General features: G+C 42.7%; 1 protein-coding gene across 17 annotated transcripts in view; it reads right to left on the minus strand.

The window, feature by feature from the left end:
* SPATA6L (spermatogenesis associated 6 like) overlaps positions 1-13596 on the minus strand; it is a 94777-nt gene that overhangs the window by 17851 nt on the left and 63330 nt on the right. For all 17 annotated transcript variants that reach the window (XM_070051625.1, XM_070051649.1, XM_070051660.1 and 14 more), the window contains 2 exons: positions 9493-9570; positions 7971-8210 (listed from right to left, as the gene is read on the minus strand). In XM_070051625.1, the coding sequence (XP_069907726.1) occupies positions 7971-8210; positions 9493-9570 (318 nt within the window). The remainder of the gene's footprint in view (positions 1-7970; positions 8211-9492; positions 9571-13596) is intronic.

Below are 13596 nucleotides of genomic sequence, written 5' to 3' on the forward strand. Positions count from 1 at the left end.
TGTGGTGTTTTTTGATCATTTTATAGATTCTAGTTGTTAATCCTTTATCTGTTGTGTAGTTTGCAAATAACGTCTCCCATTCTGTTGGTTGCCTCTTCACTTTCCTGTTTCCTTTGCTGTAAAGAAAATCTTCAATTTGAGGTAATCCCATTTGTTTATTTTATCTTTGATTACCCGTGCCTCTGGGGTCTTCTCCAGGAATCCTTCGCCTGTTCCAATATCTTGAAGGGTTTCCCCTATGCTCTCACTTAGTTTCATGGTGTCGTGGCCTATCTCTAGTTCTTTGATCCATCTTAAGTGGATTTTTGTATAAGGTGTAAGGTAGGGGTCTTGCTTCATACTTCGACATGTGGACATCCAGTTTTCCCAGCACCATTTGTTGAAGAGGCTGTCCTTGTTCCAGAGGTTGGTTTTAGGTCCTTTGTCAAATATGAGTTGGTTATAGATGTTTGGATTGATCTCTGGTGTTTCTATTCTGTTCCATTGGTCTATCCGTCTGTTTTTGTACCAGTTCCAGGCTGTTTTATTATAGCTGCCCTGTAGTATGTCTTGAAGTCTGGAATTGTGATGCCTCCGGCTTTGTTTTTATTGTAAAGGATTGCTTTAGCTATTCTCGGTCTCCTGTTTCTCCATATGAATTTCAGCATCGTTTTTTCTAGGTCTTTGAAGAATCACTTTGGTATTTTGATTGGTATTGCATTGAACTTGTAAATTGCTTTTGGGAGAATGGACATTTTGATAATATTGATTCTTCCAATCCATGAGCATGGCAGGTTTTTCCATTTTTTTGTGTGTCTTCTTCTATTTTTTTCTTTAATGTTTTGTAATTTTCATCATAGAGGTCTTTGACATCCTTAGTTAAATTTATTCCAAGGTACTTGACTGTTTTTGTGGCTACTGTGAATGGGATTGATATTAGAAGTTCTTCCTTGACCCTGGCATTGTCTGTGTATACAAAGGCTGTTGATTTCTGAGCGTTAATTTTGTATCCTGCTACTTTACCAAACTCTTCTATGAGTTTCAATAGTCTCTAATAGGAGTTTATCGGGTCCCCTATATATAGTATCATGTCATCTGCAAATAGGGATAGTTTAACTTCCTCCTTTCCCATTTGTATCCCTTTAATTTCTTTTTCTTGCCTGGTGGCCCTGGCTAACACTTCTAGGACTATATTGAATAGCAGTGGTGAGAGTGGGCATCCCTGTCCGGTGCCAGTTTTCAATGGAAATGCCTCCAACTTTTCCCCATTCAATATGATGCTGGCCATTGGTTTATCATAAATTGCCTTAATTGTGTTGAAGAATGTTCCTTCTAACCCCAATTTGCTTAGGGTTTTCATCATAAAAGGGTGTTGTATTTTGTCAAATGCTTTCTCTGCATCTATTGAGATAATCATATGATTTTTGCTTCTCAACTTATTAATGTGATGTATTACATTGATTTACTTTCGAATATTGAACCATCACTGCATACCAGGGATAAATCCCACTTGGTCTGGGTGAATGATCTTTCTGACGTGCAGCTGGATTTGGTTTGCCAGAATTTTGTTGAGTATTTTTGCATCTATGTTCATCAGGGAGATAGGTCTGTAGTTTTCTTTCTCTGTTGTGTCTTTTCCGGGCTTAGGAATTAAGGTAATATTGGCTTTGTAGAAAGAATTTGGGAGGATTCCCTCCCTTCCAATTGTTTTGAATAACTTGAGAAGAACTGGGGTTAGTTGTTCTCTAAATGTCTGGTAAAATTCGGCGGTGAAGCCATCTGGTCCTGGGCTCTTCTTTTTCGATAGTGTGTTTATTACTGAATCAATTTCTTCCATGGTTATGGGTCTGTTTAAATTTTATATATCTTCATGGCTCAGTTTAGGAAGGTTGTTATGTTTACAGGAATCTATCCATTTCTTCCTGGTTCCCCAATTTGTTAGCATACATCTCTTTGTAGTGGTTTTTGATAATTCTTTTTATTTCTGTTGTGTCTGTTGTTACATTTCCATTACTATCTTTGATTTTACAGATTTGGGTCTTCTCTCTCCTTTTTTTGGTTAGTTGGGCCAATGGTGTGTCGATTTTGTTTATTTTTTCAAAGAACCAGCTCCTGGTTTTGTTGATCTTTTGTTTTTTGTTTTTTGTTTTTTTTTTTTTTTGGTTTCAATTCTGTTTATTTTTTCTCTAATCTTTAGTATTTCTTTCCTTCTGCTGGGTTTGGGCTTGATTTGCTGCTGTTTTTCTAAATCCTTGAGACGCATGGAGAGTTCATTTGTTTGGTTCCTTTCCAGCTTCTTGATGTAGGCACCAATTGCTATAGACTTTCCTCTTAGCACTGCTTTTGCTGTGTCCCACAGGTTTTGATAGGTTGTGTTATCATTTTCATTTGTTTCTAGAAAGCTTTTGATTTCTCTTTTAATTTCTTCGATGACCCACTGTTCGTTTAGGATCATGTTGTCCATTCTCCATATATTTACATATGGTGTAGAGATTCTTGGGTTGTTGATTTCGAGTTTCACTGCACGATGGTCTGAGAAGATGCATGGTATAGTTTCAATTTTTTTTAAATTTGTTAAGGCTCCCTTTATGGCCTAGCATATGGTCAATCCTAGAGAATGTTCCATGTACTGGGGAGAAATACGTGAACTCTGTGGCTGTGGGGTGGAAGGTTCTGAAGATATCTATTAGGTCTATTTGGTCTATAGCGTCAATTAACTCTGTTGTTTCCTTGTTGAATTTCTGACTGGTTGATCTGTCCATTGGTGAGAGTAGGGTGTTAAAGTCCCCTATTACAGATAAGTACCTGGCTCCTGCCATCAGATCAGCATGGTGCGCAGGCCGCAGCGCGCCGGCCGCGCCGGCCATTGGAGGGTGAACCAACAGCAAAAAAGGAAGACCTTTCTCTCTGTCTCTCTCTCTCACTGTCCACTCTGTCAAAAAAAAAAAAAAAGTCCCCTGTTACTATTGTATTTGAATCTATATCTCCCTTTAAGTCCTTTAGTAATTCTTTCAAGTAGCCAGGCGCTCTGTAATTAGGTGCGTATACATTTATAATAGTAATGTCTTCCTGTTGGATAGATCCTTTAATCATTATAAAGTGCCCTTCTCTGTCTCTTTTAATAGTTTTTATGTCAAAGTCTATTTGTCTGATATCAGGATGGCCACACCAGCTCTTTTTTGATTTCTTTTAGCTTGGAGTATCTTTTTCCATCCTTTCACTTTCACGTGCATCTTTGCTGATAAGGTGTGTTTCCTGAAGGTAGCATATAGATGGATTCTCTTTCTTGATCCAATCAGCTAGTCTATGTCTCTTGGTAGTAGAATTAAGACCATTCACATTCAGTGTGATTACTGTTAAGTACTGTCTTTTCCCCTTCATGTTTCCTGTTTATATATTTTGAACTTTGTAGGTTACTCTACATTTGCTTTTTTATGGAGTGAAGCTCTTATTTTTGTATTTCTGAGTGCAGCACGTCTTTGAGCAAGTGTTGTAGGGTTGGACGCGTGGATACAAATTGTTTCAGTTTCTATTTGTCGTGGAAGATCTTTATTTCCCCTTCATTCATAAATGATAGCTTTGCAGGGTATAGTATTCTAGGTTGGCATTGTTTGTCTTTTAAAACTTGAAATATATCATTCCATTGTCTCCTTGCCTGTAGTGTTTGCGATGAGAAGTCTGGGGTGAGTCTGATTAACTTACCCCTGAATGTGATTTGTCGTTTTTCTCTGGCACATTTTAGGATTTGTTCTTTGTGTGTCACTGAGCTGAGTGTTGCCACAATGTGTCACGGTGAATTTCTCTTCTGGTCTACCCTGTTCAGAGTCCTGGCTATCTGTTGAATTTGCCTGTTGTTATCCAGATGCCTTTGTTTGAAGTTTTCTGATATTATTTCATTGAAAATGCCTTCCAATCCATTCTCTCTTTCCACACCCTCAGGGACTCCTATTATCTGAACATTACACTGTTTGACTGAATCTTGTAGGTCTCCGACCATATTTTTTAATTTTTTCATTTCTTCTTCCTGCGTTTAAACTGACTGTATTATTTCTGGAAATTTGTCTTCGAATTCTGATATTCGCTCTTCTATTTCATCTGTTCGATTTCTGAGGGATTCCACGGTGTTTTTTATATGGTCAATTGAGTTTTTCAATTCCAGTATTTCATTCTGGCTTCTCTTTAGGATCTCTAATCCTTGGGCTTGCTTTTCGTTCAGCTCTCGACACTGTTTCTCATTATTTCTAAGTAATTTGATTATTAATTTTCTGAATTCTTTTTCTGGCATAGTTTCAAATTCTCCTTCTTCTTCAGCCTCTGTTATGGTTGGTTTAGCCTGCTCCATTGGCGAGTTTATATGTTCTTCTATATTCTTATTGTGGGTTTTGTTTTGTTTTTTGGCATTCCGTCTGCAGGTTTTTCAGATTGATTTCCCTCTGCTATCAGCTGCTGTGAGTCTGTACCAATATCCAGTGTAAGCAGGCTGCTCTACCTTCTAGACTTTATATTTTACTCATTTATTTATTTATTTATTTTTTGTAACTTGAGTGGGCTGGTGTCAGGGCTTTGAGGTGCCAATCTCCGCCCCTTGGGGGCCAGTTTCCTTGTTTCTATGTTCGTCCTTACGTGTCTGTGCCTGGGGTTCGTTGGTCAGCCATTCTTTTTCACTGTACCTCCTGCGTGAGGAGTGTCAAGTAGCTCCAGACCACCTTTGGACTCCGCCCGTGCTGCTTCCTCCTTTGGAGCAGAGGCCAGCCTCCTTTAAGCCCGAATATAAACAAACAAGATGGCTGCACTCTGCCCCCTGCAGCTCTGATTGTGGGTTGGGTGGTTCCTAAGGATCCTGGCGTTTTTGATCCCTCAGTTCGTCCCCCTGAATTCTGCCCTCTTCCCGTGGGCGCTATTCAATTTTTTTTTTTTTCCTGGTAACTTAAGTAGACTGGTGTCAGGGCTTTGAGCTGCCCTCCCTCGCTGCCCGCCCCTACCCAAGGAGTGTCATGTCGCTCTACTCCACCTTTGGGCTCCGCCTCCAAAGGTTCCCAAAAGGAGCCTTAACTGGCATCTTAACCACTATGTTAAACACCCACTCTCTAGAGTGATTAAATTTGCCCACCACTTCCTGCAGAATAATTCTACGATGGCCTTAATTAAGAACTTTCATTGCTTCTTACAAATACATTTTCCTGCTCTTCAAAGTATCACCACTGAGCACCAATCTCAGTAAGAAAACTGAAGCTGTTATCTTTCAAACTGGTGAAGCTTCACTTTCAGACTGATAGAGTACATGCCAGCTTTTGCTGTCCTTCTTCAACTCCTGTCAGTTCATAGACTCTTCTGGATAATGGTGAGTTATATGTCACAATCACACTCCACTACAATTTTCAAAAATTAAATGCATAGTTGGCTGGCATTTACTTAGCAAGTTCTCTGTTCTCTGTACAAAATACCTTTATAGGAGTTTCCTTGCAATGATTCTAGGAAATGAACATAACTTAATTACAGTTATTATTTAATTTGAATTCCCTCTTTGTTTATATCCCACACTTCCTTTATTCTATCCTCACCCACACTCTTTCCCCCCTACTAAAGAAATCTTTTTTTTTTTTTTAACTTTATTTATTTATTTTTTTGACAGGCAGAGTGGACAGTGAGAGAGAGAGACATAGAGAAAGGTCTTCCTTTCGCTGCTGGTTCACCCTCCAATGGCCACCACAGCCAGCGGGCTGCAGCCAGTGCACCACACTGATCCCAATGCAGGAGCCAGGTGCTTCTCCTGGTCTCCCATGGATTGCAGGGCCCAAGGATTTGGACCATCCTCCACTGCACTCCCAGGCCATAGCAGAGAGCTAGCCTGGAAGGGGGGCAACCGGGACAGAATCCGGCGCCCTGACTGGGATTAGAACCCGGTGTGTCAGCGCTGCTAGGTGGCGGATTAGCCTATTGAGCTGCGGCGCCGGCCAAGAAATCTTTTATTTAACGAATACAAACTTCATGCATTTCATAAGTACAACTTTAGGAATACAGTGATTCTTCTCAGCATACCCACCCTGCCACCCACTCTCCCACCCCTTCTCCTGAGACCCCCTTCTCCTATCCCCAGTCCCATTCTCCACTAAGATCCATTTTTGATTAACTTTATACACCGAAGACCAACTCTATACTAAGTAAAGAGTTCAATAATTTGCACGAAGAAAACAACAATGGCCGGTGCCAAGGCTCAGTAGGCTAATCCTCCACCTTGCGGCGCCGGCACACCAGGTTCTAGTCCCGGTCGGGGCGCCGGATTCTGTCCCAGTTGCCCCTCTTCCAGGCCAGCTCTCTGCTGTGGCCAGGGAGTGCAGTGGAGGATGGCCCAAGTACTTGGGCCCTGCCCCCCATGGGAGACCAGGAGAAGTACCTGGCTCCTGCCATCGGATCAGCGCGGTGCACTGGCCGCAGTGTGCCGGCCGCGGCAGCCATTGGAGGGTGAACCAATGGCAAAGGAAGACCTTTCTCTCTGTCTCTCTCTCTCACTGTCCACTCTGCCTGTCAAAATATATATATATATATGTGTGTGTATATATATATATATATATCAAGAAAACAACAACAAAAACTGTTCCTCAACAGTCGAAATGAGGGCTGTTCAAAGTCATTGCATCTTGAAGTTAAATTCACCTTTTTTTTTTCCAGAAATTTAATTAACTTTAATTTTTTTTTTTTTTTTGATAGGCAGAGTGGACAGTGAGAGAGACAGACAGAGAGAGAAAGGTCTTCCTTTGCCGTTGGTTCACCCTCCAATGGCCGCCGCTGCAGCCGGCGCACCGCGCTGATCCGATGGCAGGAGCCAGGATCCAGGTGCTTTTCCTGGTCTCCCATGGGGTGCAGGGCCCAAGCACCTGGGCCATCCTCCACTGCACTCCCTGGCCATAGCAGAGAGCTGGCCTGGAAGAGGGGCAACTGGGACAGAATCCGGCGCCCCGACTGGGACTAGAACCCGGTGTGCCGGCGCCGCAAGGTGGAGGATTAGCCTATTGAGCCACGGCGCCGGCTCAAATTTAATTAACTTTAAAGAAGCACCCAAGAATGATACATCTTTCGCAAGCACTTAGACATAATTATAATACAATTCTTTGAGGACAGAGGTCCTGCATGGGAAGTCAGTGCATAGTGACTCCTGTTGTTAATTTTTTTTGACAGGCAGAGTTAGACTGAGAGAGAGAGACAGAGAGAAAGGTCTTCCTTTTCCATTGGTTCACCCCCCAAAATGGCTGCTACAGCCGGCGCGCTGCGCCAATCCGAAGCCAAGGTCCAGGTGCTTCTTCCTGGTCTCCCTTGCAGGTACAGGGCCCAAGGACTTGGGCCATCCTCCACTGCCTTCCCGGGCCACAGCAGAGAGCTGGACTGGAAGAGGAGCAACCGGGACAGAATCCGGCACCCCAACGGGGACTAGAACCTGGGGTGCCGGCACTGCAGGCAGAGGATTAGCCAAGTGAGCTGCACGCTGGCCTCCTTTTGTTAATTTAACAATTAACACTCTTGTATGACATCAGTGATCCCCTGAGGCGCTTGTAATGAGCTGCCTAGGCTATGGAAGCCTTTCGAATCCACAAACTCCATCAGTATTTAGACAAGGCTATGAGCAAATTGGAAGTTCTCTCCTCCCTTCAGAGAACTCATCCACACTCTTACCATTCCCAGCTTTAAGGAGTGGGTGTTGTGGCAACCATCTGGGATGCCCACAACCTATATCGAAGTGCAGGTTCAAGTCCCAGCTTCTTTACTTCTGATCCAGCTTCCTGCTAATACACACCCCGGAAGACAGGTGATGATGGCTAAAGTATTTGAGCCCCTGCCACCCATGTGGGAGACCCATATTGAAGCCCAGCCTCTTTGCTTTGCCCAGGCCCAGACCTGGTTATTGCAGGAATTTGGGGAATGAACCAGAGCAGATGTATACATACACACATTTCAAGTAGAAAAAAAATTTTTTTAAATAGTAACTTTAGGCTCACATGTCTAACCACAAATGGAGGCTTGCTTTCTGCTGAGATTTTAAAGTTATTTCCAAGAGTGAACTGAGCCGGCTGGTCCAGGAAGCAGCGTCGCATGGAACATGGAGAGGGGACCCGGGAGTACACGCCTGTGGGCATTCTGTCCAGATTATTCTCCTTTAGCATCATCTTGGTATTATTTAAAGGGAATGTTGGTCTATGTGATGTCGATAAAGGCCTTTGTGACTTATATCTTTCTTCCTGAAATTAAAAAAAAAAGAATATTTTTAAAAACAAAAAGAAGGAAACTCAATCAGGATATAACTATTAAATTGACCTTTTTTTGTTGAAAGGAAGAGTTAAGAGAGAAAGAAAGAGAGATAAAGATATCTTCCTTCTGCTGGTGCACTTTCCAAATGGCCACAATGGCTGTGGCGGGGCTCACTCTCACTCTCTCTCTCTCTCTTTGAAACAAAATATAAGTAAGTTTTTTAAATAAAACAAAAGGTAAGCATGTTAAGACCCTACCAGGATATAAAAACAAGATTAAAATGGTGGAATGGAAGAGAAAGAAGATTAAAAAAATCACTGTGAACACATCACAAATAAGCTGGAGAGAACAGAGAGTAAAAAAGAGAAACTAGAAAGCAGTTATACCTTCTTTAAAATTAACAGTTCATTGGTCTCCTGTTATATAAGTCATTACACCAAAGAAACTGATGGATTTGCAGACTAGTGGCCCTCCTGAGTCCCTGCCCCTTAACCAAAGCCCACATTTTCCAGGACCAAAGGTGAGATTTAGGATAGATGTATTATTTCACTTACCAATGTTACTCTACCCTGTCCCAAAGTATCTGAAGAAGCTTTACAAATTACCTTCATAACTTCTCCATTTTGTTCTAGAAAGGATTTTAGATGGCTACGAAATTACAAACAATAAGGTAAAAGAAAACAAAAGACATCAGGGTGAAGGGGGCTAAACCTCTGCCTTCAGCACCAGCATCCCATATGGGTGCCAGTTTGTGTCCCAGTTGCTCCTCTTCTGATCTAGCTCCCTGCTTTATGGCCTGGGAAAGCAGTGGAAGATGGCCCAAGTGTGGGCCCCTGCACTCACATGGGAGACTCAGAAGAAACTCCTTGCTAAAAGAAGAAGTTAAAACCTAGCAAAACTTTTCCAGGTTTCTGTTTGTTCAATTTCATCTATACAAGGTAAATCAAGTTTGGGTTAAGATTCTTTAAATTTGAGGGGGATGCTCTTGCTCCTGAGTTTAGTTTCCTCATAATACAGACTGTGAAGCTGAAGTGACTGGGTTCCTGCCACCCATATGGCAGTCTGTTTTGAGTTCCTGAGTCTCAGTTTCAGTCCTAGCTGAAACTGGGGGCTGTTGAGGACATTTGAAAAGTAGGACAGCAGAGAGCAACTCTCTTTCAATTAAATATAAAATAAATTTTGAAAAACAAAACTAAATAAAATAAATTTGAGGGAGAAATTCCTATTTCCATCATTGTGCTTTTGTGGGCTTTTTTTTTTAACTGTACTTACCAGAAATCTGTTTCTATGTAAAAACACACATTCTCGGATGGCTGTCCTTGTAGCAAACTCTAGTTTGGGAGCAATGCCCTAAAAATAAAGCAGCAGAAAAGATGCAAAGTTCACTGGAAATAGTTCATAGCCTATCTCACCCTGACATGCAATCATGCAAAACCTAACTATTCCTCTGTGTGATGGCATAATCTGCACATATTATCTAAAATATGTATGAGATAACAACAGTGGAACACTTATGTAATGTGTATTATGTATGTAACCAAGGCCTCAGTACTCTATATTTGCATACTTATTTAATCCCCATAAGATAGGTCCTTGTAGTATATCTTCATTATGTAGATGAATAAACTAAGATAGTTTAAGTAACTTGTCCATCTATTAATGACAGAGCTACTAATTGGACTCAGTCCAGCTCTGGTGGCTGCTGATAGCGACTCTAGGTAAAATATTGGACCATAAGGGGCAGGTGATTGAAGCAGTGGTCACTGCTTGGGATACCCACATGCTACACAAGAGTGCTTAGCACAAGTCCTGGCTACTCTGCTTGCAATTCACCCTTCTGCTGATGTGCACATGGGAAGCAGGGGAGGATGATTCAAGTGCTTGGGTCCCTGCCACCCATGTAGGAGACCTGGACTGAGTTTCAGGCTTCTGGCTTCGAGCTGGCCCAGTCTTGGTATTGCAAGCATTTGGGGAATGAATCAGCAGATAGAACAACTCTGTCTTTCTGTATTTTTTTCTTTCTACTTTTAATAAATGAATAAATAAATAAAATTGATACCTTTAAAATAAATAAGAAAAACACTGGGCCATGGAATTGAATGATATTACCTAGGTGAAGGGATGGATACAGGTTCTCCTTCCCTCCTGTTTTTAAAAACCTGCTTTAGGGGCTAGCACTGTGGCATAGTGGGTAAAGCCTCCACCTGCAGTGCCAGCATCCCATATAGGTACCGGTTCAAGTCCTGGCTGCTCCACTTCCAATCCAGCTCTCTGCTAATGGCCTGGGAAATCAGTGGAAGATGGCCCAAGTACTTGGCTGCTACACCCATATGGGAGACCTGGAGGAAGCTCCTGGCTCCTGGCTTCAGCCTGTCCCAGCCCTGGCTGTTGCAGCCATTTGGGGAGTAAACCAGCAGATGGAGGATCTCTCTCAGTCTTTTTCTCTCTCTCTCTCTCTCTCTCCTCTCTGTATCGCTGCTTTCAAATAAATCTTAAAAAAAAAAAAAGCTTGCTTTATGTCTTCTATTAAACCTTTATGTTCACTAGATCTATTTCCAACACTTCCTTTTGTTTAATAAATTGCTACTATCTTTATCTTACCATACTGTCTCAATTGTTGTGTTAAATATGAGGGTGCTTCAAGAAGTTTATAGGAAAATGGAATTAAATGACACATTTGGAGTGGGCTGTATGGCACAGCAAGTTAAGTCACATCTCGGATTGCCTGCACACCATATGAGAGTGCCTGGGATTAAGTCCTACCTCTGCTTAAATCCAGCTTCCTGCTACCATACCTGGGAGTTAGAAGATAATGGCCTAAATGCTTGTGTTCCTGCAACCATGTGGGCTTGTGGCTTTGGCCTGGCCCAGCCCTGGCTGCTGGCTGTTATAGGCATTTAGAGAGCCAACTAGCACATGAAAGATCGATCGATCGATCAATCGATCTATCTATGTGTGTGTGTGTGTGTGTGTGTGTGTGTGTGTCTCCCTCTCACTATGCCTTTCAAATAAATAAACAAAACTTTCTTAAAACAAAAGTTTATTTTGTACCAAAATAAATCTATCTTTCTTATTCTTTACTGTTATTTGATGGAGGGTGGAGAGAGAAAGACAGAGACAGGCATATAGGTAGCATCCTCTTCTGGTAGTTCACTCCCCAGCTGGGAGTCAGCTCAATCCAAATCTCCCCATGAGTGACAGGAACCTTTACTACTGCCTCCCAAGACATGCATCAGCATGAAGCTGCAGCCAGGAGCTGGAAGTAGCAGTGGGTATCGAACCCAGACACTCTAGTATGGAATGCAAGCATCTTAATTACTAGGCTCAACACATTCCTAACCTTAACTTTTAATCCCATTTTCCACAACCATTTGAAGCACTTATTCAATTCTTTTAATGCTGCAAAGTAGGTATAATTATCATTATCCCATTTTACAGACGATAAAACTGAGAAATGTATAAAAGCTAAAAGCAATTCAAATATTCTTTATGAGCGAATCTATAATGGAATCCACTCAGCAACAACAAACAAACAATTATTGACACACAACTACATAGATGAATCGCAAAGGCATTAATCCAAATGGGAGAAGCCAGTCTCAAAAGGTTACCTGTATATGATATTATAAAAAAAAAAAAAAACTACAGTGATGGAGCACAGATAGCGGTTTAAGGAGGGTGTATCTATAAAGGGGAAACATTAGGAGATTTGGGTGATGATGCAACTGTTCTATATCCTGACCATTGTGGTTTCACAAATCTGTACATGTGTTAAAATTCATGGAATGGTATACTCAAAAAAAGACCACTTTACTATATGATGGTTTTAACAGTACAACTGTCTTTCCAAAAGATCTGAGGCCTAGAAAGATAGAAAGCAGGCCAGCGCCGCGGCTCAATAGGCTAATCCTCCACCTAGCGGCGCTGGCACACCGGGTTCTAGTCCCAGTCAGGGCGCCGGATTCTTTCCCGGTTGCCCCTCTTCCAGGCCAGCTCTCTGCTGTGCCCCGGGAGTGCAGTGGAGGATGGCCCAAGTACTTGGGCCCTGCACCCCATAGGAGACCAGGAGAAGCACCTGGCTCCTGCCTTCGGATCAGCATGGTGCACCGGCCGCAGCGCGCCAGCCATGGTGGCCATTGGAGGGTGATCCAACGGCAAAAGGAAGACCTTTCTCTCTCTGTCTCTCTCTCTCTCACTGTCCACTCTGCCTGTCAAAAAAAAAAAAAAAAAAAAAAAAAAAAGACAGAAAGCAATCTCCTCTAAGGTCACATGGTTTATAAATGGCACAGCAGGAACAGGATCTGGGTCCGACTGAGTTCCAACTGTCTCCAGCTGACCTCAACAACTCACTGTCAGCCTCTCCGAGCAGGACCCCTCTTCAGTAATCTCCCCTAGTGAATACAACTTGGTCAAGCATTTCTTGTCTCAGAGATGCCTTCTCTCTCTTTTTTCCCATCCAAATCTTACCCATTTCTCAAAGTGTCCTCTCCCTCTTGTCTCTCATATTTCACTTTCATTTATGTGACTTACATTTCAGGTGCTTTTTTTTTTTTTACAGGTAGAGTTAGACAGTGAGAGAGAGAGAGAAAGGTCTTCTTTTTTCCGTTGGTTCACCCCCCAAAATGGCTGCTATGGGCAGCGCTGCGCCGATCCGAAGCCAGGAGCCAGGTGCTTCCTCCTGGTCTCCCATGCAGGTGCAGGGCCCAAGGACTTGGGCCATCCTCCACTGCACCCCCAGGCCACAGCAGAGAGCTGGACTGGAAGAGGAGCAACCGGGACAGAATCTGGCACCCCTTCCAGGACTAGAACCCGGGGTGCCGGTGCCACAGGTGGAGGATTAGCCTAGTGAGCCGTGGCCCTGGCTTCAGGTGCTTCTAAAATGGATGTGCACCAGCTGAAGCTCTAGAAAAGTAGAAAGCTATCATTTTCTGCATGCTCTCTGCATGGGCCAAGTGCACTTAGGGGCTTTCACATGTGTAATCTCGCTTGCTCCTCATAAAGCCTGTGGAGTGTAGACAACTGTATCCCCATTTTACACATGAGGAACAGGCAGAAATCTGAGTAGTCTAGCCAGTGGCACATAGTTAGGATCAGTAGAGCCAGAGTTTGAAATGCTGCAACATTACAAAGCCCACTTCCTTTCCTTATTCCATGCTATGGGTGAACAGGTCAGCCTGTTTCCCACACATTCATTTATTCTTGTGCACATTCATCTTTATATGCAACAAATGCTTATAGATGCAGCCTACATCCTTGGGTCTAGGGTGCACAGCATTCCCACAGCAGTAAAAGGTCTGTATCGGAAACTCATGAAAAACTGTCTGGGCTTATAAACACAGGGGCCCAGTTGCTATACAGGGTCAGACAATCCAGCGG

The sequence above is a fragment of the Oryctolagus cuniculus genome, chromosome 1 (assembly GCF_964237555.1).
Source record: "Oryctolagus cuniculus chromosome 1, mOryCun1.1, whole genome shotgun sequence".
In the NCBI taxonomy this organism is placed as follows: Eukaryota; Metazoa; Chordata; class Mammalia; order Lagomorpha; family Leporidae; genus Oryctolagus; species Oryctolagus cuniculus.